At 37.6% G+C, this 26,607-nt stretch overlaps 1 protein-coding gene across 1 annotated transcript in view; it reads right to left on the bottom strand.

Annotated features, from left to right (window-relative positions):
* Positions 1-25,908, bottom strand: part of Septin7 (septin 7) — a 68,608-nt gene extending 42,700 nt beyond the window's left edge. Inside the window, exons 1-3 of the mRNA XM_031344329.1 lie at positions 25,683-25,908; positions 7,071-7,075; positions 5,749-5,851 (exon numbers count right to left, since the gene is read on the bottom strand). Of these exons, the coding sequence (XP_031200189.1) occupies positions 5,749-5,851; positions 7,071-7,075; positions 25,683-25,743 (169 nt within the window). The 5' untranslated portion in view covers positions 25,744-25,908. The remainder of the gene's footprint in view (positions 1-5,748; positions 5,852-7,070; positions 7,076-25,682) is intronic.
* Between the last annotated feature and the right edge of the window lie 699 nt (positions 25,909-26,607).

The raw sequence follows: 26,607 nt of genomic DNA, 5'->3' as shown, positions 1-26,607 counted from the left end.
AAAAAAACAGAGGAAGACAGCAATACCAACTTCTGGCCTCCACATGCATGCACACACGAACACATGCACAAACAAAGAATAAACTGAAAAATCCACACGTATTTAGAAACGAATCAACATACTCTCATGTAACCAAAGGATCAAACAGGAAACTGTAACAGGAACAAAAATACAAATAGAGAAATTAAAATTATTGAAATTATAACAAAATGCATAATTCCTAATTTTACAGTAAAAAAAGGCTACTGTGCATATGCCAACAAACTAGAAAACACATAAAATAGCTAAGACTCTCTGAAACTTAAATGCCCCCTAAAACCTGAGCTGTCAAGAAGAAACCATGCTAATAGATTTACATCTTGGAAGAAAATTGTAACCAACCTTCCACCAAAGAAGTTTCACTAAAGAACTCTACCTAGCACTTAAAACCAGTTTTCTTCTAATTCTTCCCAGAAATTAGAGGAAGGAATACTCATTCTAAGCTCAAACACAAGAAGAGAAAATTAAGCTGAGTGTAAAAGTTCAGGCCTATAAACCCAAGGTAGAGGCTCGAGAGTTTGAGGGTAGCCTTGGTCAGTTACAGGAAAATATGGACTGTATAAAATAAACTCCTAAATAAGCAATTATCAAAATGAATCACACAACAACACATTAGAAGAATCATATGCCATGACTGAGGTAAACCTGAACCTTAAACGCAAAGATTCTTCCTCATATCCAAACAACAGCACCACTGAGAATAAGAAACATGAATCTCAATAGAAACAAACAAATAAATAAAAGGACAAAATGACAAAATACAAAGAAAGTCCTTTCATGAAAAACATTCAACAAGCTCACTGCTAATAAACTTAATTGCAAAGTCAAAACTCTTCCTTTAAGACCCCAAGTGTAGAGATAATCATTGTTACCACATGTATAGCCCATAACAGCACTGGAAGTCCAAGTCAGACCAATAAGACAAGAAAAAGAAAGGAGAGTCTAAAATAGAAAAATTGCTTGTTTTCCAGTGACATCATTTTTATATTTAGGAGACTAAATTTTTGGTCTGCTAAACTTTTGGGGTGGGGAGTGGCCTAAGACACACGCACGTGCGCATGCCCAACAAAGTATTTCTATATACTAATAATTAACTATACAATTGCCAGGCAGTGGTGGCTCACGCCTTTAATCCCAGCACTTGGAAGGCAGAGGCAGGTGGATTTCTGAGTTTGAGGCCAGCCTGGTCTACAGAGTGAGTTCCAGCACATCCAGGGCTACACAGAGAAACCCTGTCTCAAAAAAAAATAAAATAAAAAATAAAAAAAATTAACTATACAGAAAAGAAAAAAGGGAGAAAGGAAAAGAAAACTCATTAGCAATAGCCACCCAAAAATACAGAGGAATAAACTGGGCAGTGGCGGTTCATGCCTTTAATCTCAACAACACTAAGCAGGAGAAAGCAGGTAGATCCCTAAGTTCAAGGTCAGCCTGGTCGACAGAGAAAGTTTTAGGACAGCCAGGGCTACACAAAAGCCTTATGTCAAAACACAAAAACCGACCAAACAAACAAAAATAAATAAATTCACCCAGAAAGATATCTCCACATAAACTATAAGGGAAATGAAAGACAAAAGAAAGAAAAACAAAAAAGCCTGTGTTTATGAACTAAAACAAAAATCCACATTAATAAATAACAATATTGCTCAAGAAATCAGAATTCCAATGACATTTTTGACTGATGAGGAAAACATTCAAATTCCTAAGGAGCCACCAAGACTCTTGAATATCAGGGTTGGAGAGATGGTTCCGTTGTTAAGTACACCTATTGCTTTTACAGAGGATCCAATACCCACATGGTGTCCCACAACCATTCATAATTACACTTCCAGAGAATCCAACCCTCATCTAGCCTTGATGGGCACCAGGCACCTCACACAGTACACATACATACATGCAAGTACACCACCACCACCACCACCACCACCACCACCCCACACATACACACACACATATCTAAAAAGAAAAAATGATTCTGAGTATCAAAGCAACATAAAGTAAGGCACTGAAATGATTTCAGATAACATTACAGAACTATTGTAATGAGAACAATTGTTGTGATACAAAAGCAGATACACAGAAGAGAAAGCACTGAAGTATGACTGAAATAATTAATTTATGGCCAACTGGTTTTCAGCAAAGAACATAAATGAGAAAAACACACAACGGGAATAGCACCTTCAACAAACAGTGTTAAAGAAACTGTATGTCACCGGGCAGTGGGGGCTCATGCCTTTAATCCCAGCACGTAGGAGGTAGAGGCAGGCAGATTTCTGAGTTCGAGGCCAGCCTGGTCTACAGAGTGAGACCAGGGCTACACAGAGAAACCCTGTCTCAAAAAACCAAAGGGGGAAAAAAAAGAAACTGAATGTCCAAATGCAAAGTTGAGATTACAAAATTCAATTCAAAATGAATTAGAGGTTTAAGCATAAGACCTGAAACTGTAAAATCACAAGGAAGAAACATAGAAAACTAGTAAGTGAAATATATCTCAACAATTGCTGGCTTCTCACTTTAGGGTTTAAAAGCATGGACAACCAACTAGGGATGGGGGAATAAACAGGACTACAAGATTACATCAAACTAAAAACTTCTACATAGCATGCGGAGGTCAGGGTGATCAAAATAGTACAAAATATCTGGAATACATGTACAACACCCATAGGTCAGAAGACGGCATCAGCTCCTCTTATAGATAGTTGGGAGCCACCATGTGGTTGCTGGGAATTGAGCTCAGAACTTCTGAAGAGCAGCCAGTGCTCTTAATGGCTAAGCCATCTTACCAGCCCCAACTTTTAGTTTTCTTACCCTCATTTCTTTCTTATTTCTAACTGATCTAAAATGATATTTTGCTCAAAATAATAGAAACAATATATTCAATTATGTACTTTTATATACACCTTATGTTCATATGTGTACATATGCTTATAAACATGTGAAACAGATTAACACGTAACAGACAACCTAGAGAGACTAAGATAGAGTCAGTCAGTCTTACATAGGAATAAAGGTATATTGCAGAGTAAAAAAGTTATCCCACAAGTGGTACTGAAACAACTTCATGTGTTACACCTGACTATTCATAACCCAGTAAAAAGTGAATCTCCACGTTTCACACCTTTAACAAAAAAACAACAACAACAACAAAAAAAGCAAATAGATCATAGTCCTTTTTGAAAATGCAAAAATGGGAGATAACATAAGAGTAAACCTAGAACGAGAACAGCATTTGGTCTGTTCCTCTGACTAGCTACTCATTTTCCACTTTAATCCCTACCTCAGTTCTATTCTTATTACTATACTTTTACTTCTATTATACTTCTATCACCTGGAAACAACATATCTTTTTATGTGCATTTTTTCTTATACAAATTATAAGCTACTCTGAAGGACAAAACATGAAAATGCATACCATGCCTCTGACATAAAAAGATGCTGAAATGAATGACTAAACAAATATTTCTGAAAAGGTTATTAATTTAAGTCCCCTCTACCCCCCACAGACACAAAGTAAAATATTTTGTAAAGAAACCAACATTTAAAGTTCTCAGTTTATGTCAATCTAAGAAGTAAAACGGTTCTGGATTTAGATCTCAAAAATGAGAACCTAGCTCATAAGAAACATCTTGCAATTTTTAAGAAGAGATTGTTAAATCAGACAGATTCAACTATCTATGAGTTACAGCCATAATGCTGTTTCTATGACTTAAGAAAGAAAGAAAGAAAGAAAGAAAGAAAGAAAGAAAGAAAGAAAGAAAGAAAGAAAGAAAGAAAGTTGTTAGCTTCAGCCTAAGGCCTGAAAGTTAGGATCACTATATGGAGATATTTATGAGGGATAGTTAGGCACAACACTATATAGATGAAAAAGCTTTAGTTCCTACACACCCATACATATACAAATATAATTAAAACAATGTTCAAGGAGCAGTGGAAAATAAGTTATTAATCCTGTTTTTCTTTATCCTCAGTTAAGACTTTATCATGAAGAGGGACAGAAAACTGTATTATAGCTGGGCATAATTCTAACTCAAGGATTAAACAGGCATAGTAGAAGGACCAATTCAAATACCATACTCTGCTACTGCCCTTGTCAGGTTTTGTCGACTTGACGAAAGCTAGGGGAGGCTCAACAGGGAGAGGAGAAGAATTTCAATTGAGAAAATGTCTCCATCAGACTGTCCCCCAGGCAAGTGTGTGGCGCAGTTTCTTCACTAGTGACTGCCCACTGGGGCAGTATCAAGCCTGGCATATGGATCTCAACTGTGTAAGGAGACAATCTAAGTGAGCCATGAGGAGCAAGCCAGTAAGTAAGAGTCCTTCATGGCCTCTACTTCATTCCTGCCCTGACTTCCTTTCATGAGGGACTAAGCTGTAAGATGAAATAAACCCTTTTCTCCCCAAGTTTATGGGGTTTGTTTTGCTTTTTGACCATGGTGATTATTACAAGCAACAAAAAGCAAACTAGAACTGCTACAGAGTGCATTCATGGCCATCCCCAGATATTAGAAACACTACGGCAATATTGCATTTGATTAAAAGAATTATCAGTAAAGCTCATAAATAAGATCCATTAAGAGACTTAATATTTCCTCTAAAAAGGAATCACTAAAAGGAAATGACTTTAGCCTACTCAAACACACACCGTGGCTCCTGTTCCCCTAGCTCCACAAAAAAACAAAAACAAAAAAAACCCAAAAAAAACAAAACCACAATATGGCTTTGATCCTCAGATACTGGGCTGGTTAATTTGGGGGGGGAGGGGATCTGAAAAGCAGGTACCTCAACTGAGAAAAGGCCTCTATTAAATCTGTGGGGCACTTCTTGATTAATGATTTTATAGAAGGCCCCAGCCAACTGTGGGCAGTGCCACTTCTGGGAAAATAGTCCTGGGATGGGTGTTTTTTTCCCTTACAAAAAAGGCAAGCTGGCTGGGCATGATGGTGCACGCCTTTAATCCCAGCACTTGGGAGGCAGAGGCAGATGGATCTCTGAGTTCGAGACCAGCCTGGTCTACAGAGTGAATTCCACGATAGCCAGAACTACACAAAGTATATTACTTACTTTTCTATTGCTTTGATAAAACACCATGACCAAAGCAACTTAAGAGTTTATTTGGGTTTCATATTATATATATGTATATATATATATGTATATATATATATATATATATGTATATATGTATACATATTGATATTAACCAACCCATATTTAAAATAACCTTTAATGATACTTCAAATGTATTATAGATTAAAGTGTTCAGACTGAATTAGAAAACAAGGAGAATAACATTTCCCCACAACATCCACACAATGAATGTAAATCGAAAGGTAATCATTTGAATTACGACCTTTTAATACACCTTTCTTTCCAAAATTCAAAGCAAATACTTGTTGAACATAACTTCAGTGAAGGTGATTAGCCAGAGGACAAACATCCTCCAGTAGCAAGCACCAATTGGTGGCTTTCCCTTTTAGCAATCACTCGGGAGAGACTACTCAACTGCTAGTGCCCATCATTTCTCAGCTCTCAGCTTTTACCAAGGAGAAAGAAGAGAAGATACAACCCTATTATGCAATAGCTGTACTTTTAAATCTTTGCACATAAGATAAAATACAACATGCATTCACTGTAATTTGAGATATTATTTTTAAATTTAGCCAAAGATGATTAAAAAGAGCAGAACTCCAGATTAGTAAGAAATCATCTCACCTACTACCATAAGAGTAAATTCAAATCCTCTTTTCACGGATTTCCTGTACACTTGATTTGGGAGGTTGGCAAAGCCCACATAGCCCTCAAGGTTCTTCGGTTGCTGAGGAAGGTAAGAAGAACCATGTGACTCATAGATCAACACTGTAACACAAATTCCCACATGCACCTAATTGTTTTTAAATTACACAAACTATTCTTCATAGCAAATCAAATAGCTTATATTATCATCAATAAAAGCATTAATTGCAAAAGGTACAGAATAAATTGAACATGACTTAAAAATAAAATGATTAATTATTAAAACCCAGAAATGAAGATTTAATGAAGCCTATTTTCAGAGCAAAGATTTCACTTGACAGTAAGTTAGTACCAAGAACTGACCAACAAACTAAAGCAACAAAATAACAAAGAAGTTTTAACCACAAAAAAATTCAAATCCCCTTAAATGTGTATACTGAGAGCCTTTGCTCAAACTAATTTCCACAGTTACCTATTCCTTTAAATTATCTTGACTCATGCAATAAAATAAAAAAAAAAAATTGTGCTTACAGCACCTCTTTTCCATAAATCTTGAAAATTTTCATAATCAATGTAATCCCAGCCCCATTTGTATCATTTCAAGATGACCCATGATCTTGCTGCTTCCATCTTCATGAAATGAAATGTATACTGGATTTAAAATAAACTGTAATTATGTCAGCTCTATGGAATTTTGATTCTTTGATGACCTGAACAATCATTTCATGAGTAATTTTTAAAAATTTAATTCTAAATTGGTCAAGTAAGCCTGATTCTTAATTGAACAACTGGTGAAAACTACTGTTCATAGTTACACTATTGACTGAGTAGAGACTTACTGGTTAATTTTACTTCAGAAATAGTTTTACTCATATTTAAATATAGTCATAGTCACAAATACTCAAGAGGTATAAACGTCATCTAAGTTTGACACATTTCAATTCTAATAGTACAACCACTCTTGATATCAAAGCATTACGCCAACATATCTGGATTTAAATGGTCTACACTCTTCACTGGTATCACATTTATATCTAAACAACAATTTCCATGCTTCCCAATACTATAACCTAATTTTTAATCCAAATACTGGAGACCCAAGCTAGCCAATTCAATTAAAAGCTAATTTTGAACATAATTAAGAGCCTGACCAGAATATAGTATTTTTAAGCCAAGTATTACAAGTACAGCTAAAACTATATTTTAAATCTAAATTTCCTTAAAGGTCATATTTCATCTAATTACAAGTTAAAATTAACTTAGACTATAAACAAGATTTTAAAATTACAAAGTATACTCACAGCTACTTTGTAATGGAAATATTTTCATCATTCCAGTGTTCCAGATTCCAACAGAACAAATTCACAGGAGACAGCAAGTGAAGAATTCCACAAATTGTAATGGCACATTCAGTCCAAACAGGAGTAGCAGATCCATTGGAACACAGCAAAATACAGAAAAATGAAAGTTACTTACAAGTAACTCATTAAGTTAAAAGTAAATTAATAAAATAAAATAAATTGGAGACAGACTCATATGCATGTACAAGTAATATCCTCACATTTTCAGTCCCATCTTTTAATAAAGGCCAGTTACTATACTATATACTTGAAATCTTACAGGAAATACTGGGGAAAATGTAGACATGTGAAGTTCAGGAAGGTGTACTAAGAATTTCATATTATTGTCAGTCAATAGCCGAATTTAGACAAACACAAACATTTTAGTTAATCTCTTTTCATACAGTGCTACATTTCAAAATCTATGAATTCAGAGTGAAAAGACATGTAGATAAAATAAAATAAAATAAAATAAAAGACATGTAGCTAAAGATGATAAGCCCTAACACACAGGAAAAATTAAGTAAACTATAGGCTGTGAAAACTGAAAGACAACTTAAGGAACACAGGAAAAAACACATTAGGATAAACTCCCTGTGAAAAGCACAAGTTTATACTTGTACAACCTACTTCAAACAATTTGAGGCAGTTAAGGTCTTCTCATAGTTTATACTTAAAGTAATTAATTTTATAAAAGCAAAATTACAAAAACTGTCACATACACACATGCACATGCTACCCAAAATATCTGTGAGTTAAAAAACTTCAGCAAATATCCTTTCCTTCTGCCATATCAAGGAACCCAGCCGACACACGCCTCAGATTATGTACCTGTGTCTCAGTCATTGTCTTTTCTTCAACAGTCTTTGGTTCATAATCAGTACTGTTTTAGGGTTGAATTAAGAAAAGGCAGGAAGCATTCCAGACAACAGGAAGGACCCTAAACTAGCAATAAATCTGCTACTTTCAGGAACAACAAAAAAAGAAGATATGTGATCTATACCAGAGGAGAAAAAGGCAATGGGGTAGGAAATGAGGTCAGAGAGGCAGGCAGGGGCCAGATCACGTGGGACTCAGCCAAAGTAAGAAGTTTGAATATTATTTTAGACATGAGGGGAAACCACTGGAGGATTTTGCACAGCCAAGTGACCTGATTGACATTTTAAAGATAGCTTCTACTGCTAAGTGAAGTGGAATAAGAATTAAGAAGACTCCTGCAATAATCCAAGAAAGAGTATATTAAATTAAGCTACTAGTGAAAAGCAATGAGAGATTAAAGATTCAAAATATGTTTTTGAAGGTAGAGTTGTGGAATATTGCTAATAAATTAGACAACACCAGTGGGGGGGGGCAAGTAGGTAACTGGGGTAACTGTTGACTTCTGACTTGAACAACTTGATGGTTGGTGATAATTATGAAAACTATGGGCAATGGAGAAAAATTGGGTAGGGAATGCCAAAATCAACCATAGCCTTAAACATATAAAGGTAGATATCTACTATATTCAAGAAGAGATGTTCAGTAGACAACTTTAAGCATATGACTAAAAAATTTCAGGGTTGCTTGGTGCTGAAAATAAGTTATCTGCACACCGATACTACTGGGAAGGGATTGGACTCCCAAAGATGATCCAGGGCAAAGTCCTGGAGCACTATAACACATTAGGCTGAAAATTAAAGCTGAGAGAGCCCCACCTAGAAGATGGGAGGAAAACCAAGATACAAGGATGGAGCAGCCTTCAACTGTGTTATACCTAACAAAGGAAAATCCGACCTGTAAAATTTGAAGTAAGTTTATGGCTACCTTTTAACAAGAGCAGTCTTAGTAATATAGAAGGATGCGATTAGGCTGATTTAAGTGCACCAGTCTACGCATATAATCTATACTTTGTATTAGTTTTAAATTTAAATTACCTAAAACATTTAACTTATCAACTCCCATATGACCCCTTTCTGAGAGATAGATTTTCTCTAAAAATCCTAACAAAATCTGAATATATAACTGATAACCTCCAAAAAAGTAGATGATCACACTTTCAAAAATTTCTTCTGAAGAAATTTTATCCAAAGATAAATGACAAAGCAGTTTGGCTACTGCCTCCAACAAATTTTCCAGAACTGGTATGCAAGCATCCCAGAAAATACAAAACCTAAAGTCTGGAGCTAACCTAGCACCAAATACAGTATAAAGGATATACTAGCAATATAACAGTGTTTGTTAACCAGGGAAGATAAGTTTTTCTTAAGCATCTTTCCTTACCCTGAATTTAAAAAAAAAAAAAAAAACAACCTAAGTCTTTAAATCTGAAAGTCTTAAATTCATTTCCTGCACATGTAAAATAGTCACAGTGCCAGGATGAAGCTTAATCTCTAGGTAAGGAAATGTTATTTATATGTATGTGTGAGTGATATAAGTATGACATTTATAATCATGAAAATATAGGCTCCCACCAAAATACTCTTGGATCATGAAGGTACTCCCTTATCAAGCTAGTTACATAAGAAACAACACTGATCTCTTATAACAGCTTGTATTTATAAAATATTTTAGTTAATAGGTGTAATTTCTATATCAAATATCTTATTTAAGAGAAGGCAAACTACTCTGTTGATTGATAGAAATAATACATCGTATAGGTCTGAGTTAAATTTATTTAACTGTTTCTAGATTCTATTTCTCTCACTGTCATTGCAACTTAAGAAAAAAATACCAGGTTACAAAGATACAAAGGATACATCAATAACTTTAAATATCATGGATAAACATTTGGTCTTTCCTATATGGTTTTAAATTCAATCTTTGGATTTTAGCACATATGTTCATTACGAATTGTTTTACTCAAATTAAATTTGCCTCCAATTTTTTCAATTAATTCTAATGGGAGTGGGAGGCAGGTAATGGTGCACAGCTGCAGTTCCATCCCAAATGGAAGTAGGACAGCAGAGTCAGTTGAGCACTTGGGCTCAAGGTCAGCCCAGGTAACATAGTGAAACCTCCACTCAAAACTAATTAACTTGTTATAGTTATGAAAGCCAACCACAGATTTTAAAGGAAAAGATATTACCAAAGAAATTTACATGTCTACTACTTAATGTCCCTAGTATTACATAATACACATAACTACAACTCTCAGACATATGCTAGTCAAATTTCTAAGTGATACAGCCAAAGAAAAACTGCTGAAGAACTTCATTCACTATTAAAATGGTATGAATATTTTGAATATAAATGATCTTTAAAAATACCTACATATTAAACTTAGTATAACATTAACACTGAAATATTACAAGATTATATAGGCATATCTCCTGCTCCTATTTTAAAGGTTTATGTGCTATTCTGCATTCTTCCAGCTAATTTTTACTACAATGGGCTTTTTTTTAATGTAAAATTTATTTTGTGTATCTGAGTAGACATGTGGATATCATGGCTCTAATGTCAACTCCCAAATGGACAATTTTGGGAGTCAGTTCTTGATTTCTACAATGCTAAATGGGGTTCTCTCTCATTTCTGCTGTTGTGCTGTAATTTTTAAGCTAGTGATAGGATTACAGATAGAACTGATGAACTAACATTTATTTTTATTCTTGTTCATGTGCATCTGTATGTGTCTGTGTGTGTACATGTTACATGCACATGAGTACCTACCTATACAAGCCAGAACTGGGCATCAAAACCCCTTGAGTTTAAGTTACAGGTGGTTGTGAACTACCCAGTATGGGTGCTGGGAAATAAAGGAGTCCCCTGAAAAAGCAGCAAAAGGCTCTTAACCACTGAATACTTTTCCAGCCTCAACTTGCATTAAATTTCTCTTAGATGGTATACCGACTATATACCAAAGTACTAAGTTGATGGATTTCTATAATTAACCTGTAGGAGGGGGTGCTAATTCTCAGATTTCTGATTTCAGGTTGGAGCAACTAGGTGAACTGTTGTACAAATTAGTAAATGTAGAAATCATTTCAATTTAATGTAGCAACTGGACCTGAGAGAAGACAGATCAGTCACTGGAAGGAGGTTAAATAAGGAAGCAGATGTTTATACCATGAAGGAAGGGGTTTTCCCTAACACTTGAAATAAAACCACCTTCTAATCTTAAGAGAGAATGACTAGAAAATTTTTAAGAGACAAATATGTACAAACAAAAAGAACAGGTAGAGACAGGAGTCAGGCCTGGCAGCTACTCAGGAGTCTAAGGCAGGAAGAACACAGGTTCAAGGCCTGCCAAAGCTGCAGTGACGGTAAGAACAGCTTCAGCAAGAGCTTTGAGACCTTTGTCTCAGAATAAAAGTTAACAAGGCTGAATAAGATCTAAGTTGGTGTTGGAGAGTTTAGTATGAACAGGCCCTGGTTCAATCCAGAGTAACGTCAAAATAAAAAATAGAGTTAAAAAAAAAATTAAGGCTGCAGAGCACAAAATTTTTGAATGTAAACTTGAAGCCATGTGATATTCTTTTTTCAAATACTAGCCTATAACTTGAGCATAAAGGAACAAATTTAGGATTTATCTGAAACTGCTATTCTCTGGAAAAGACAAAAGGTCAAGACTCAAGAGAGCTGGCAAGTAGAGCTGAGTTAAGGAGCCATATACTGAGAAAACAGTGAGGTAACTAAAAGAATGTGAAGTGTGAAGGGACTGTCTTTTTAAAATTTAACAAAACACAAGTTCCAAAACCCATAAGGCCACTAAAATTACAGCTGAGGTTGAGGATGTAGCTCTCTGATGTCCACTCACCATATAGAATATCCTGTTTTTGACTACATATGTTGTATCATTCATTAACTTTGTCCTCAGAAGGCAAAGGCAAGAGGATCACATGTAGGAGCCAACATTATCTACAAAGCAAGTCTCAGAATTACATAAAGAGAACTTGCCTCAATAAAGTAAAATAAAATAAAATAAAATAGGTCACCTCTATAAATATAATAAATGAGTACACAGAAAACCCCAATTCTCATAAATTCCTGGTGGAATGTAAATGCTGATACTAGTTGAAAAAGTTTTGTAATAGGTTGAAAAAATTAAACATGTACTTCTGTGTATGAGAATCAGATGGAACCATAAGTCATTGTCATTACAACATTTTTTTTAAAAGTCAATTAACAGCCAACCATCTGGACAGCTCTGTAGATAAAGGTGCTCGCTCACTTGCAAGCATAAAGACTTTAGCTCAACTCCCCCAAAATCACAAGACAGAAGGAAAACCAACTCCTGCTAGTTGTCCTCTGACTTCTACAAGTATATCCAGCCCTGAGAATAAGCGAATGAAATAAAGTAAATAAAAATAATAAAAACAATCTAAAAGAAAACAGTACCTCAATCTTTTAACACCAGTGTTGTTTGGTTAGCTGAGCTTGATGACAATTCTATTATCCCCCAAGTTATTGCCAAGGAATCAGAAGCAATTACATTTTTAAAAAGTCACAGTGAAAGAAAATGAAGCCATGTACAGCATAAACCACATGTTTACTTTTTAAAAATCATTTTATTCATTTACATTTCAAATGATATTCCCCTTCCCAGTTACCCCTCCACCAGCCTCACATCCCATCTTCCTCACCTCCTTCCCCTTTGCCTCCATGAGGGTGCTTCTCCACGCACTCACCCATTCCGGCCTCACCCCTCTAGCATCCCCCTACCCTGGGGCATCAATCCTCCCTCCCCTCCCACTGATGTGAGATAAGGCCATCCTCTGTATGTATGTATGTATCATGAGTCCTGGCTCCCTCCATGTATACTCTTTGGTTGGTGGTTTAGTCCCTGGGAGCTCTGGGTAGTCCAGTTAGTTCATATTCTTCATCTTATGGGGCTGCAATCCCCTTCAGCTCCTTCAGTACTACCCCTAGCTCTTCCTTTTTAACAGGCAAATCAGACATTTTTTAAATTTTGATAAACTCATAATACTACAAAGGAAGAAATCTTAAGATTAGCCATGAGGAGAATACAAGGAAAGTAGAGAAATAAGAAAATATAGTATTAATAAAGACAGATAAACAGCTGTTTAGTCATATATCAACTACAGCAGAATTATATATCTCAAGAGTCTGGTAGTCTTATAACCCCCAATTAAGTCACATTTTTTTCATAATTCGGTGAAAAAACAGAAGGTACACATGTGAGGTCTGCAAGTGGCTAAAGCTAAAAGTTAATTTTCCAGGACTCTTAAGACTCCAAGGCAAAATTTAATACAGAAATATGTGGAGCCAAACCATGTGCCTTTTCCCTAATTCCCAAACTGTAATCTGAAAGACAAAGTTTTAATGAAGGTCAGAACTAAAACAGAACTCCAGAAATAGGATATGAGGGACATATTTGATGTATTCAGTAAGTTCTTCAAATCTAAGAAAAAAATGAATAAGCAAAACTATAGCAGCCCAAGAAGATAAAAATATCTTGGTTGACAACATACATCAGTAAGGAAATAAAATTTTCCTAAAAGGTTATTTAACTTTAAGATTCATTAGCTTAGCCGGGCGGTGGTGGCGCATGCCTTTCATCCCAGCACTTAGGAGGCAGAAGCAGGCAGATTTCTAAGTTTGAGGCCAGCCTGGTCTACAGAGTGAGTTCCAGGACAGCCAGGGCTACACAGAAAAACCCTGTCTCAAAAAAAAAAAAAAAAAAAAAAAAAAAAAAAAAAAAAAAAAAAACACCAAAAAAAGATACATTAGCTTACTTGTCTAGAATGTAGCCCCAGAAAAGGCTATGTACAAAATAAAGTTCAGAGAGAAGTAGCAACAATGGTACAAAAGCTCTGGTCCTCTGCCTCATAAATACTGTAAAAAGAAATAGAAATGGGCTGGAGAGATGGCTCAGCAGTTAAGAGCACTGACTGGTCTTCCAAAGGTCCTGAGTTCAAATCCCAGAAACCACATGGTGGCTCACAACTATCTGTAATGAGATCTTATGCCCTCCTCTGGTGTGTCTGAAGACAGCTACAGTGTACTTACATTAAATAAATAAATCTTTAAAAAAAGAAAGGAAGGAAGGAAGGAAAAAAGAAAGAAGTAGAAACAAACTACCAAACTTCAGAAAAGCTGCAAGACTGCCTCCAGAGGATAATCTAACACTGAAGAAGAAATAATCTTCCGATGGCATGAAGTCAACAGGAACCTCTGAATACCAGCATTCAGCTATGTAATAGTGACAGCACAACTTTCTCAGAGAATAGTTAAGGTTCTAATACAGGACAGATGGACCACTTTGTCCACCAGAAATATATGCAAATATATATATATATATACATATATATATATATATATAAGTGAGTTTAAATTTTCTTTGACTTATATTAAAAAAGCAAAAGGAAATAAGTAAAATTAATCAAAACAATGTATTTCACCAATGCAAGATGTTCAAAACATTCTATGATCAATATAAAACTAACAAGGTACTTTATATAATATATACTTCTATATCACAATCCATACCTTAATTCACACTAACCTCATCTAAAGTGTTCCCCCACCATATGTGTTACTACCATGTTGGGCAGTTCAGGGTTAAGCAACCACCTAGTGAAGACTGCAGGGTGAGTTGTTTCTATGATGAGACTAAATGATTTAATTTATCTTCCAATCCTGAGAGCCCATGAAAGTATTGGGAGGATTATCAAGTTCATATTCTAGAAGTATGGGGATTAGTTTTATCCCACTTTTAATCAGTCATTATTATCTTTTCTTTATACAATATATGAGCACTCTTTAAATTTTACTGTAGGGTTCTGAACAGGGAAATTTTGTAAGTAAAAAAATTCTGTATATTTTTATATTGCTTCCCTACTGCAGTCCCATGAAAAAGCAAGCACTTGATTTAGGGGGTTGGGGTGGGGGATGGATAGGACAGAACTAGCATATTGATGTAGTGACTGGGATATACTTAATTTTTTTACATAAAATTATTAGCTAGATTTTTAATAAACTATAAATGTTTTTATAAAAATTATAAGCTAACTCTACAACTAAAGATTTGAAAAGCCTACTTTGTTAAGCTTCTCAAGCAAACAAAATAACTTAATTATCTCAAAAAAGCAAAAGAGGTCTATGGTCTTTTTTCTTTAGCTTTGGAGGGTATAGAATTCTAGTGAGCTTTTCATGAAAGCACACACCTAACCCCCTCCTAGAAATAGGCAATTAAAATCCTAGCTGTAGAGCCCAAAATATAGTAATTTTAACAATAACACCAAAAACCCCATACTGTAAGTAATAGAAAGACATTAAAGTTCCATGATAGGTAAATTATTTTATTAAAGCTGATGTTTAGGGACAATACTCAACACAGATTCATTATTTAGGAAAAAGCCAAAACAGTAAAATCAATGAAGAAACTACAGGAATGAAGGTCTTTTGTTTATCTTAGTTAGATTCTTATTAAACACAATCTACCCATAACCAACAAAACTTAGTATACCTACCCTTCAATCAAAAAAGCCTGAAGTAAACTGTGAGTATTCTGTATTTAACAAACTTTTGCTTTCTAACAAAAAATACCAAAGCAAGACTGACTAGTTTCTGTATGTTTTCACTATTTCCATTCATTTGTGCCAAATTTTCATTTCTCCAAACTTAAACTAGAGAAATCAATTCACCCTGTTCAACAAGCTGGATACTCTGAGCACCTTTAGTTAATAGCCTAAATGGGTTTGGTAGCTCTTTTACTTGTAGACTATTTTATATATCCACAGAACAAGATTATCCCTATTTAAATTTATTTCCTTTTCAACTAGCACCTCAACTTTATAGGATAAAACTGAGAACCAAATAAGTAATCTAGTTCAATGCTTAACAGAGTCCATCTTAATTGGACTGGATTTTAGGCGTGTCTACACAGGAAAATTTAGATCTGTCACTGTAAACCTGCTCAAAATATGGCTAAGGAAGTCATAGGCCCTAGGGGAGAACCTATAGTCATTTTGTCTAACTACCTTTTAAATATTTATGTTTATAGATAGATAGACAGACAGGCAGGCAGGCAGGCAGGCAGGCAGGCAGAAACATACATAGGTCAGACAGATGGCTTTTTTAAAAAAAAACCATGAAATAAGAACAAAAGGTAGGTAGATATATATCTACAAAGCAGAAAATGTAAAAAACTATATATAGTTTTAAAATTCATTTATTATTTAGTAACTCATGCTGCATATAATTCAAAGCACATAACCAAATATGCCAGACAACAGTCTTTAAAAGTCCTTCTGCTAAAAGCAAGAAAATAGTCAGATTATTCATAACAAATAGCTCATCCCAAAATGTAAGAAATGTAATTACAAGCTTAAAGTACACCCATAAGAATAACTGGAGAAGGGGAAGAGGCTTGTTAAATATTCTTTTTAAAATATTACTTATAACTTAAAATGTTCAGAAACAGCAAAATAGGTAAGCAAATTTTTAAACTTTAACACATTTAATTTTAAAGTTTAAAAACTTTAAACGTACTTAAAACATACTAACAATGGCTTAATAGATCAAAAGACTATAGTAAGTGAATACCCAACTTTCATATAAAGTATTTACAGAATATTTTGACATATATTGCCTCATACTATATGGAAGATTCTCAGCCCTGGCTGTTCATCAGAATCACCTAAAATACTTAAATACAAATTTCTGGACCCTTTCTCACCCAGAGAACTAATGAATTTCAAATAGGTTATACACTGGAAATATTTCCAACACCAAAGTAGAGCATAATACCACTGATTACAGCAATTAAAAATGAACATGAATTACTCAGCAATTATTGAAGTTACTGTTTTCCCTGTCCCTATTTTTGACTATCTACTCCTCTAGCTTTATAATCTATGATATCTCAACATGTAACAAAATAACCAGCCTGTTCCTCTTATCTACCAAAGATTCCCCTTCTCCAGTCCGAACAGGACAGACTGGGATTAGTATATACTACAGGCCTTTAAATCACATCACAAATTATTTATTAAGTGCAACATAGATCTGGGAATACAACAGTCAACAAACAAGATTAGGAATTTATAGTGGCGGCAGTCCACTTTAATATAGTCCCATAACTTCTTAAGGTAGTTATCTCAATATTTCTTATTTAGCAGGCATCATGTTAGATTTTTCCACTCACTACTTTAGAAGGGAAAAGAAAACTGCTACTTTACTTGCCCAACATTCATTTAAATCTGAATTAATTAAATTCATTAAATCTGTTGTAACCTAAGATCTTAATCATCATGGCTCTGTTTCTGTCAAAATATTATCTTCAATTTCCCAGAGCCAAACATAAATAGCAGATACAAGCCATGTATTTGTTAAATGAATGAACTTGTAGTATCAAAGTTAACATCAACGTAACAGTAATGAGCATCAACACATTACAGATATAATGACAACATCAATTCTAATAGTAAGCTACATCAGAAAGAAAACGTTACGGAGAACCTGGATTTTGTACCCAGTACGTTTGTACGTACAACACAGGTCACAACCATCAGTAATTCTAGCTTAAGTATCTGACTTCTGTGGGTACCAGGCATTCACATGGTGCACATACATATATGCAGGCAAAACAATCATGCATACAAAATAAAATTAAAATGAATTTTCAAATGGCTCAGAAATATCTCAAAAATGTTTACCATCTCTAACAATTAGGGAAATACAAATCAAAAAACAACTTTGAGATTCCACCTTATTCCAGTCAGAATGACAAAAATGATCAACAAGTCAAAAACAAATGCTAGAAGGGCTGTGTGGAAAAGGTAACCCTCATTCAGTGTCACTAGGGTTGCAAACTTGTTCAGCCACTCTGGAAATTACTCTGAAGGAATCCTCAAAAGCTAAAAACAAATCTAATATATGACCCAGCTATATCACTCCCCAGCATATGCCCGAAGGACTCAACATCTTACTGCATACATACTTGTCTCAGTCAACTTCTTTGCACTCAATTCACAATAGACAGGAAATTGAAACAATCTAATTGTCCTTCAATTAACAAATGATAAAGAAAATGTACTGCATATACACTACGTAACACCATCTGTTAAAAAATTAAATCATGAAATTTGGTGGTAAATATATGGAATTCATCATATTGAGTTAGGTAACCTAGACAGAAAGACAAATGACTATAGGTTTTCACTCATCAGCAATTCCTAGCTTCAAGTCTTTAGACATGAGTATACAACCCAGAGTATACCAAGGAAGTTGTGGGGGGGCAGTTAGCAGGGTATAAGTGAACTCAAGGGGGAAATGGGGAAAACCGAATTTTAATTAGGGAGAGAGGGCGTGAATATAAAAGGAGGAGGAAGACAAACAGTAGAATTATCTGGAGTCATGAGGAATCATATTATCTATCTACCTAAAATTAAATATAGCACATATTAAGTCAGTATGTATATATACATACAGACAGAGAGACAACAGAGAGCTTCTTTAAATGAAAATTTCCCATCTGGACTCAGCGTGCTCCTCCCAAGAGCCATGGACTATCTTAAAACAAAAACGAAAACAAAAGCAAAGAAAACTCCTCCACCATGCATGACATGAAAAGTCCCCTTTTAAGCTGTTATCAAGGTTACCTAAGAAAATTCCAAAATATAAGCTTTTGCTGCTGGAAGGTTAAATCCTTACTGCTGAAGATAGTATCCACTTCAGACATAGGACCTAGAGAACCTGGGCTGAATCTGACCTGAAAGCTTTCTTCATGAGAACTAGCTTTTGTGGTACCAGAAAACAGCATGTCAGCTGCCAAATGAGAGAAGCAACCAACATCCTACCCAGCTATGCCAACTATGAACCACAATAAGGACAAGCATGGGCATGGTGACTCTAAGGGTGCAGTGGTGGCAACCAAGGACTCTCTACTAGGACTTAAGACCCTCTTATTAAGAGGGAAACCATGCCAGGGACTAGAACCCTAGCCAACTACCCAGGAACAGTTATAGTTACATAATGGATCTTGGAGGAGAACTTACAACAGTCACCTTGCAAAATTAGCAAAATCCTAACTACAATCTAAATATTTACCCTTATGCCTTCAAGTATTAGTTCTCACCTCTCATCAGAGAAACTTCTCTTTGCAAACAAAGATCATTACAGAAAACTATAAATCAAAATGTAGAAAACAAGATAGGATTCCTAGTCCCAACTGATCCACCTAAAACACAATTCCTGAGCTTAGAGAACATTTTGGAAGAGAGAGTAAAAAGTTTCTTAAGAGCTACAAGAACAGTAAGTTTGCTGTAAGGCTTCATCTTCTAGAAATGTCAGCGGTCATGATGAGACCCATGAAGTTTCATCCACATGGCTCCCATAACAAGACCTGAATAATAACACCACCAATGATGTTCACACTAACACGAAATGGAGAAAGCTCACAGACCCTGAACCCTAGTAAGGAACTATGGGCAACTGAGGAACGCTGAAAGCAGGAGAGATGGTCTTCTTCCCCACGGAAGAAAGATTCAATTGGTTATATAATACCAAGCCATCATCAGCCTGAGATCACATATATACAAATAATGTGGGTGTGTATGTAACAACAATTAAAGAAAAAGAAGCCATGAATCAGAGAGAGAGAGTAAGAGGGTACTAGAGAAGGGTTGGAGAGAAGAGGGAAAATTATGTTTTGTTTTTTTTAATCTCAAATAATAAAAATCCTATAAAAATATTTAGAGAAAAATTGAAAAAGAAAAAGAAACAGTCAAAGTATTACTTGAGAAGAGGTACAAGAGAGCTATTTACTCTAAGCTTCTTCCATCACAATGACAGGGCACTTGTCTCCTTAAGAAGCCACATCTAAGGCACCAACTTAAAAGCAGACTGGGTTATAACAAGCTAACCAGCTAATGAACCTGTTGGCATTTGAATCTTGACCTTCTCCGCCTCCAAAACTGTAAGAATTGTATTTCTGTTCTTTATAATTGATTCAATCTTAGGTATACTGTTATCACAGCACAAACAAACTAAAACACCATATAATGTTTTAGGGCATGAAATCTGTATGATTTTTGATTCTGTACTTTAAAAAAAAAAATCTTCAGACTAACATACAAGAAACTGTTAACATAGATGGCCTGAAGAGTAGAAAAGATGACTTTAAAGATAGGAGGAGGAGCTGGGCATGGTGGTGCTCATTTTTAACCCTAGGGTGGAGTCAGAGGCAGGTGGTCTACTGAGATTACTTCTAGGCCAGCCTGGTCTACATAATGAGTTCCAGGATTGCCTGGACTACACAGTGAGACACGCCCACCAAAACAATAAAAAAGGGTCAAAAAAGTATGAGGACAAACAAAAAGCAATTCCAGAAGCAAAAATACAAGGCTATGTGTCCATAGATATCGTATAAGACTTCTATAAGCAGTATTTGTTAAATAAAATAAAAAAGGGTTTACAAAATCTCAAACTGTCATTACAAGACTATTTTACAATGTTCAGACACTGTAAAAAAATTTTTCATATTGCCAAAAAAGTTAATCATATTTCCAGAAGTTCATCCCAAGCCTGTTTATCAAACTCTAGAAAGCTACAAGAATTATGTTCCTTTAAATGTACCAAGGTGATCTTTTAACTTTTTTTCTGTGCATTTGAAATCTTATAAAGGAAAGGGCTACAGAAATCACCTAGTCAGTAAAGTACTTGCCACGAAAGTATGAGAGCCTCTACTTGGATCCTTAATACCCCAGTGTAAGCCATAAAACCCATGTGACACTATGCATGTGCAACCCTGTGCCGACTGGTGTAGACAGCATGATGCCTGGGACTTACTAGCAAACTATCTAGTCATTCAGTGAGTTCCAGGTTCATAAACGAGACAAATGGGCTGAGGAAACTGATCAGTAAATAAGAACACTTACTATGTAAGCATGAGGACCTAAAGTCAAATCTCCAGCATTCAACACACACACACGAAAAAGCTAGACATGGATACACATACCTCTAACCCCAGCACTGAGAGAGACAAGTGGATCCCTAAACAGTGAGTTTCAGTTCAGTGAGAGACGCTGTTTCAATGTTAATAAACAGTAATAGATGAAGATACCAAATATCCTCCATTGGCCTTTAGATGGATGCAAATAGGCACATGCACCCAGTCATATACATAACCACAAGCACAAAAAACATGTACCAAAAATAAAAATAAGGTGGAGACCATAGAGGAAGGCATCCACCACTGATTAATTTCGGACTGCCATACTTGAATAGATGGATGGACACACAAAGGTACACACACACACACATACCCCAAATACAAAAACAGGAAGAAAAACTCCAAAAACTACCCAGAAAAACTGTATGACTATATATATAGAGATTATACATAGTCATATATAATCTAAAATCTAATCTAATCTAGTCAATGACTATCAGAAATCAGATCAGTAGTTATCTGGAGCAACAAGGTTAAAATGCAGGGTTGAGAGGAGGCATGAAAAAATGTCAAGATATTTAAAATGTTCAATGTTTTGAATGCTTTATAAGGCTACAAGATGTATTTGTGCTTACATGGCAAGGTTCCTTGAAGTAAGTGCTTAAAACCTGTAAATGTTATAGTCTAAAAGCTATACCTTAATAAAGTTACTAATTTGAGAAACATTTGGGAAATGAAGGTTCCCAGGCTCCTCTCCCAGATACTGTGAATCAAGGAACATTACTGGAACCCAGATAATCTGCACTTTTAAACACAAGGCCATGACAGCCTCTTGGTTTTTAATGATCACAATTTATACTCTAAGATCTATTGACTGATCTAGCACAATGTCAAGGAATTAAAAAACAGTAAAAGCAAAATAGCTACCTAGATAATCCTAATTCTCAAGTTTGAGAAATACTGAGTATGTAATATGCACACATGCAACCATGTACTCCTACAGGTGTACTCACATAACAAAAATAAACTCCACACATTAATATTGCCAAGGTTGAGAAACTTGACTGAAGGCTCATCTCAAGTGAAGCTACCAAAATTATTCACTTATGGCTCCAAAGTAAAATGGAGCAGATTTAGCATGCTCGGGGCCCAAAGGCACTTGCCACTAAGTCTAACCTCCTGAGTTTGGTTCTGTGACAAACACAGTGAGAGAACTGAATCCAACAAATTGTCCTCTCAACACTACATGCACCCCCATCACATAGACATAAACACCTTTAAACAAATTTTTAAATTTTTAAATAAAAAGGAGTTATAACTTTCGATTACCAAGGAAGGGAGATATCCTCTTTATATTCTTGTAAAGCAAACATAGACTAAAACACAAATATATGAATATGCAATACATAAAATCCTAACTAAAATAATATAAATAGGAGCAGCCCCATACTACTCTTTCAAACACACAGTATACTTTGCTCTTCTCAGTTTTCAAAGTACTTTTAAAGTTACTGGCTGCAAGTACCTAATTTTTAATACAGATGATAAGACACCATTTAGCCACCCAGAAGTTACTACACAACACTCTAATCCAGTTATCTATTCTCAAGGCATGGTAGACCAGTGTGTGAAGATACATAGAATTATATTAAAGGATAGTAATTTTAAGCATAATAAAATAGACTTCTTGTGGGGACTGAGGCTGCTGGCAATCAAACCCAGAACCCCGTAGATGCTAAGCTAACCAGGCTCTACCACTAAAATGTCATAAACAGTTTTGTTTTGCTAAAATAGCAAAAGCATTTTCTGTATATTTGACCTAATAATAAAAAGCTGGGACTTTTGTTTTCTTTCCCACTCTGCTTTTATTTAAAAGACATTTGCAGACCTTTAGATTTGGGGCAGCAGGGAAAGAAAGGGACTTATGTAGTGAGGAAAAAAGAGAAAGGAAAAAAAAAAAATCTTCACCTTTTGTGAAGCACTCACTTAAAATGACTGACCCCTCAGTAGAATGGGCAAGTCAAGATCTGAATCCAAGTCACATCAAAGTTTAAGTTCCTAGTCAAACTGTCAAACTAAGGTGTACTTTCATTAAGATTTTTGAACCAGAATATGCACCTCCTCCTCTCCTGTACTCTCTAGAAATCGGATAATACAAATGATCAAAAGAAAACAAAAGAGCTATTTCTTTTCAAAGGGTAAAGCACTCATTGGCTATTATTATCTTTTTGGACCCGCCCTGGTTTTTATCTGGTTTTGAGGGTGACCTCTTCTGGTGATTACAAATAGGCTTTGCTAGCCCTACTATCCTCTGCTGTGCAGAATAACTGAATCCAAAATAAGAAAAATGCAACATGAACTTAACAGCCTTTATTTAAGTCTTCTTTTCTCATACCAAGTCCACAAACCCCTTTTGACGACATTTAAAATCCTTACTTTTGATCACAGTACAGAGAAGGGAATCTACACATTTGTGTCTCAAAGCTCAGTAAAATGCACTAACAAATTTCAACTTTTAATAAAAATCTGAAGACAGCTTTTTAAGTCAAAGTATGACATTAGGCTTTCTGCCAGCAATTCAGTCAAGCAACACTACTGTCCAGTCCCAGCCATACAGTCTATGATTGAGATATAAATATATACAGATATCTATATATATATCATCATCATCACCACCAAATTACACATCTGAAGCCAAGCTGCTCTACAACTACCTTCATTCCAATCGGTCATAAAAGCCACAGATCAAGCCTCCCCCCCACCACACACTGTGTTGTTAGAGTCCTTTTAAACTGTCCTAAGGTTGGCTTGGAGTTGGCTGCCAAGCTAACCATACTCTGTCACTAAACTGAATCCCCTCTCTCATAAACAGTTTTGGTTTGCTTTAATAGAGCACTGTCTGTATATTGAACTTAATAATAAAAAGTCTGGTCTCAGAGTTCTTCAAATATCCCAGTAGATTATGTCTTTACCATAACTTCTCATGTGCTTACCTATAAATTGCTAAATTAGGAAAACATGCACCAAGTTCTCATAAACACACAGAAATTCTGTTTTCAATTATGTAAGCCTGAGTGCAATGTGATATTTTTAATAACAGTATAGAGGGCCAGGCTACATCACATTGCCCTATCACTGAATGACAACTGCTATCTTGTAAACTACCGAAGTAGCTTCCAGTTTTCTTACATTCAAGCCCTATCTCCTCTAGTCTCATTCAGCTGGATGTAATGAAAGAATGTTTCTTCCTCCACTCCCCCAAACCCTATCATCCCCTACTCTTTCCCTTGCTGCAGGGAGAAATAAAGACTCCAGGAAGAAACTGTTTTCACCCACCCTTCAGTCTGTCAGGATTCTACAAATTTGCACTCCTGCTATACGGATGAATCCTAGAGTTTCCCCAACTTCTCACTACCTGAATGCACATAAATATGTTAAAAAAAAAAAAAAAAAAAAAAGCTTGTCACTCTAGATTACCTATTCCTCGGGATTCCCAGAGGCAATTGGAAAGAGCTTTCCTTTTCATCAAAATTAGAGAATCAAAATAAGTCACTCTTAAAGTTGAACTACTTAGCAATAAACTTGCCAAGATTTAAGTAATGATTTCAGTAACTTAGCAAACATCTGGTCATCACAGATTCTAACCCTTCAACTGAAAGAAAGCAGATATGTGCTATAAAAAGTAACTTAGCAAGAAAAAAAAAAGAAATGTGTAAGAAAAAAGTCTCAATTGCTTACTTCATACTACATAAAAAAAGTACGAAATGTGGAACTCTGGAGTGGAAAATATGAATGAGATGGCCTGTTCTTTTTCCAGCATGTGGGGGAGGAGAGGGAATGAAAAGGCTTAAGAGAAAAACAGACTACTGAAAATATTTTCAAAAAATTAATTTCCTTAAACTTCTCCAGTCCGTGTCTTGCCCAACCCCCTCCCTTTTCCAGGCACCGTTCCCATCCTTTACACCTCCTCCGGGGGGCGCCCTCCGAGAGACCTTACCTTTCCCTATTTCCTAAAAAAATTAAACCCAAGCCAAGCTCAGGATCTGTCTCGAGGCTCGCCCGCCATCCACCGGCCTTCACGGTGGAGGCCGGAGAAGGCGAAGCGAGCAGCAGCATGTTTGTGGGAGCTGCTGCTGCTGCTGCCGCCGCCGCCGCCTCCATCACAGCCCCAGCTCAGGGCATCTTTTTCCTCCCTCCCTGGCCGGCCCACGGAGAACCCGCGCCCAACTCGCTCACACATCCCCACCCTGCACGCCCGGCCTACACGCCCACAAGGAGACCTCAGCCCAGGCTGCTCGGGCGGGCGGGAGACCCGGGCAGGCAAGGCCGCGGGGGCCGGCCGGGGATCGGGGGCCGGAGGCCCGGAGGAGACGCAGGAAAGACCGGTCTCGGAGGCGGGCGAGAGCCGGGCTGGGACCGGGCGGCTCCGGAGGCTCGGGCCTCAGAGGCCACGGTCCGGCCGCCCGCCCTCCAGCCCGCCCGCCCGCCCGCCCGCCCGTCCGCCCGCCAAGGCGCAGGAAACGCCGCCGCCTCGGCTCCGCTCACGCTCAATTCAAACTGTCACCGCGGCCGCCTCCCCTCCCCTCCCCCCGGCCGCCGCGCCCCGGGCCCGCCGCCTCCGGGCCGCCCCGCTCGCCCCTCCAGCCCCAGGGCGCTCCCCGGCTCGTCCGGAGGTCGCCGAGTGCCCGCGCGTCCCGAGCCTGGGCCGGGATCGCCGGCGGCCGGGGACTGAGGCTCACCCATGGTGCTGCAGTTGACGCTCCTCTCCTCGGCAGCAGCGGATCTCGCACTGACCGACATCCCCTCCCCCTCCGCGACCAGCCCCGGCGCGGCGCAGCCGGCGGATTCTCCAACGCCACCTACGCCGATTCCGCAGCGTAGCCGCCCGGCGTCGCTGCCCCACTTACGCACACGGCAGCAGGCGGACGGCCCCACTGGCTCTCGCCCGCCCTGAGGCTTCCGGGCCGAGCCGAGGCGAGGCGACTAAGCTCTCGCGAGATTACCCACCTCCGCGGCCTGCCGCCCTGTTTCGTTCGCTCTGAGCCGTGTCCTTCCTGGCTCCGCCGCCGATTTGCTGCGCCTCCTCAAACCGCCATGTTTACATTGGCCGCGTCCCGGGCACTTCCGTGGTCGTGGACCGTAGGGTCTTTTGTATGGTTTTGTTTGTTTGTTTTTGTTTCTGTTTGTTTTTCGACACTACCTCTGCGGTTAACTGAGCTCCTTTTGTCACCGAAAGTCCCGGGGACTCCGTGGGTGCGGTGACGGGGCGCGCGAGGGCGGGGTCTTGCCCGGACTAAAGATGGCCGCCGCCAGTGCTGCCGCCCCCCCCCCCAATTCCCCGCCCCGCGCGGGATCTCACGTCAGGTTCTGGAACCGCGGGAGCCGCGGGCTTGGCCCCGGCTTCTCCTTACGGAATTGGCGTAAAGCTGGGAGGCGCTGGTTAAAGAGCCAGCCAGCGCTTGGAAGATTGCCCTCAGGGTGGGGACCCGCAGAGGCCGAACGTTCGGCTGTGGATCTGACGTCTTTGTGAAAGGGAAGAAAGCAGGCAGGTGTCTGTGCCAGTTCCTCTGTCCATCCCATCTCCTCACTCTCGGGACGTCCTGGGTGGAAAGCGAGGTCAGGCCCTGCTTGCTTGGACTCTTCGTGTCGTCGTCTCCGGTGGGC

The sequence above is a fragment of the Mastomys coucha genome, unplaced genomic scaffold (genome assembly GCF_008632895.1).
Source record: "Mastomys coucha isolate ucsf_1 unplaced genomic scaffold, UCSF_Mcou_1 pScaffold23, whole genome shotgun sequence".
Classification (NCBI taxonomy): Eukaryota; Metazoa; Chordata; class Mammalia; order Rodentia; family Muridae; genus Mastomys; species Mastomys coucha.
Note: the sequence above shows the minus strand (reverse complement) of the source record. Positions and strands in the feature narration are given on the sequence as shown.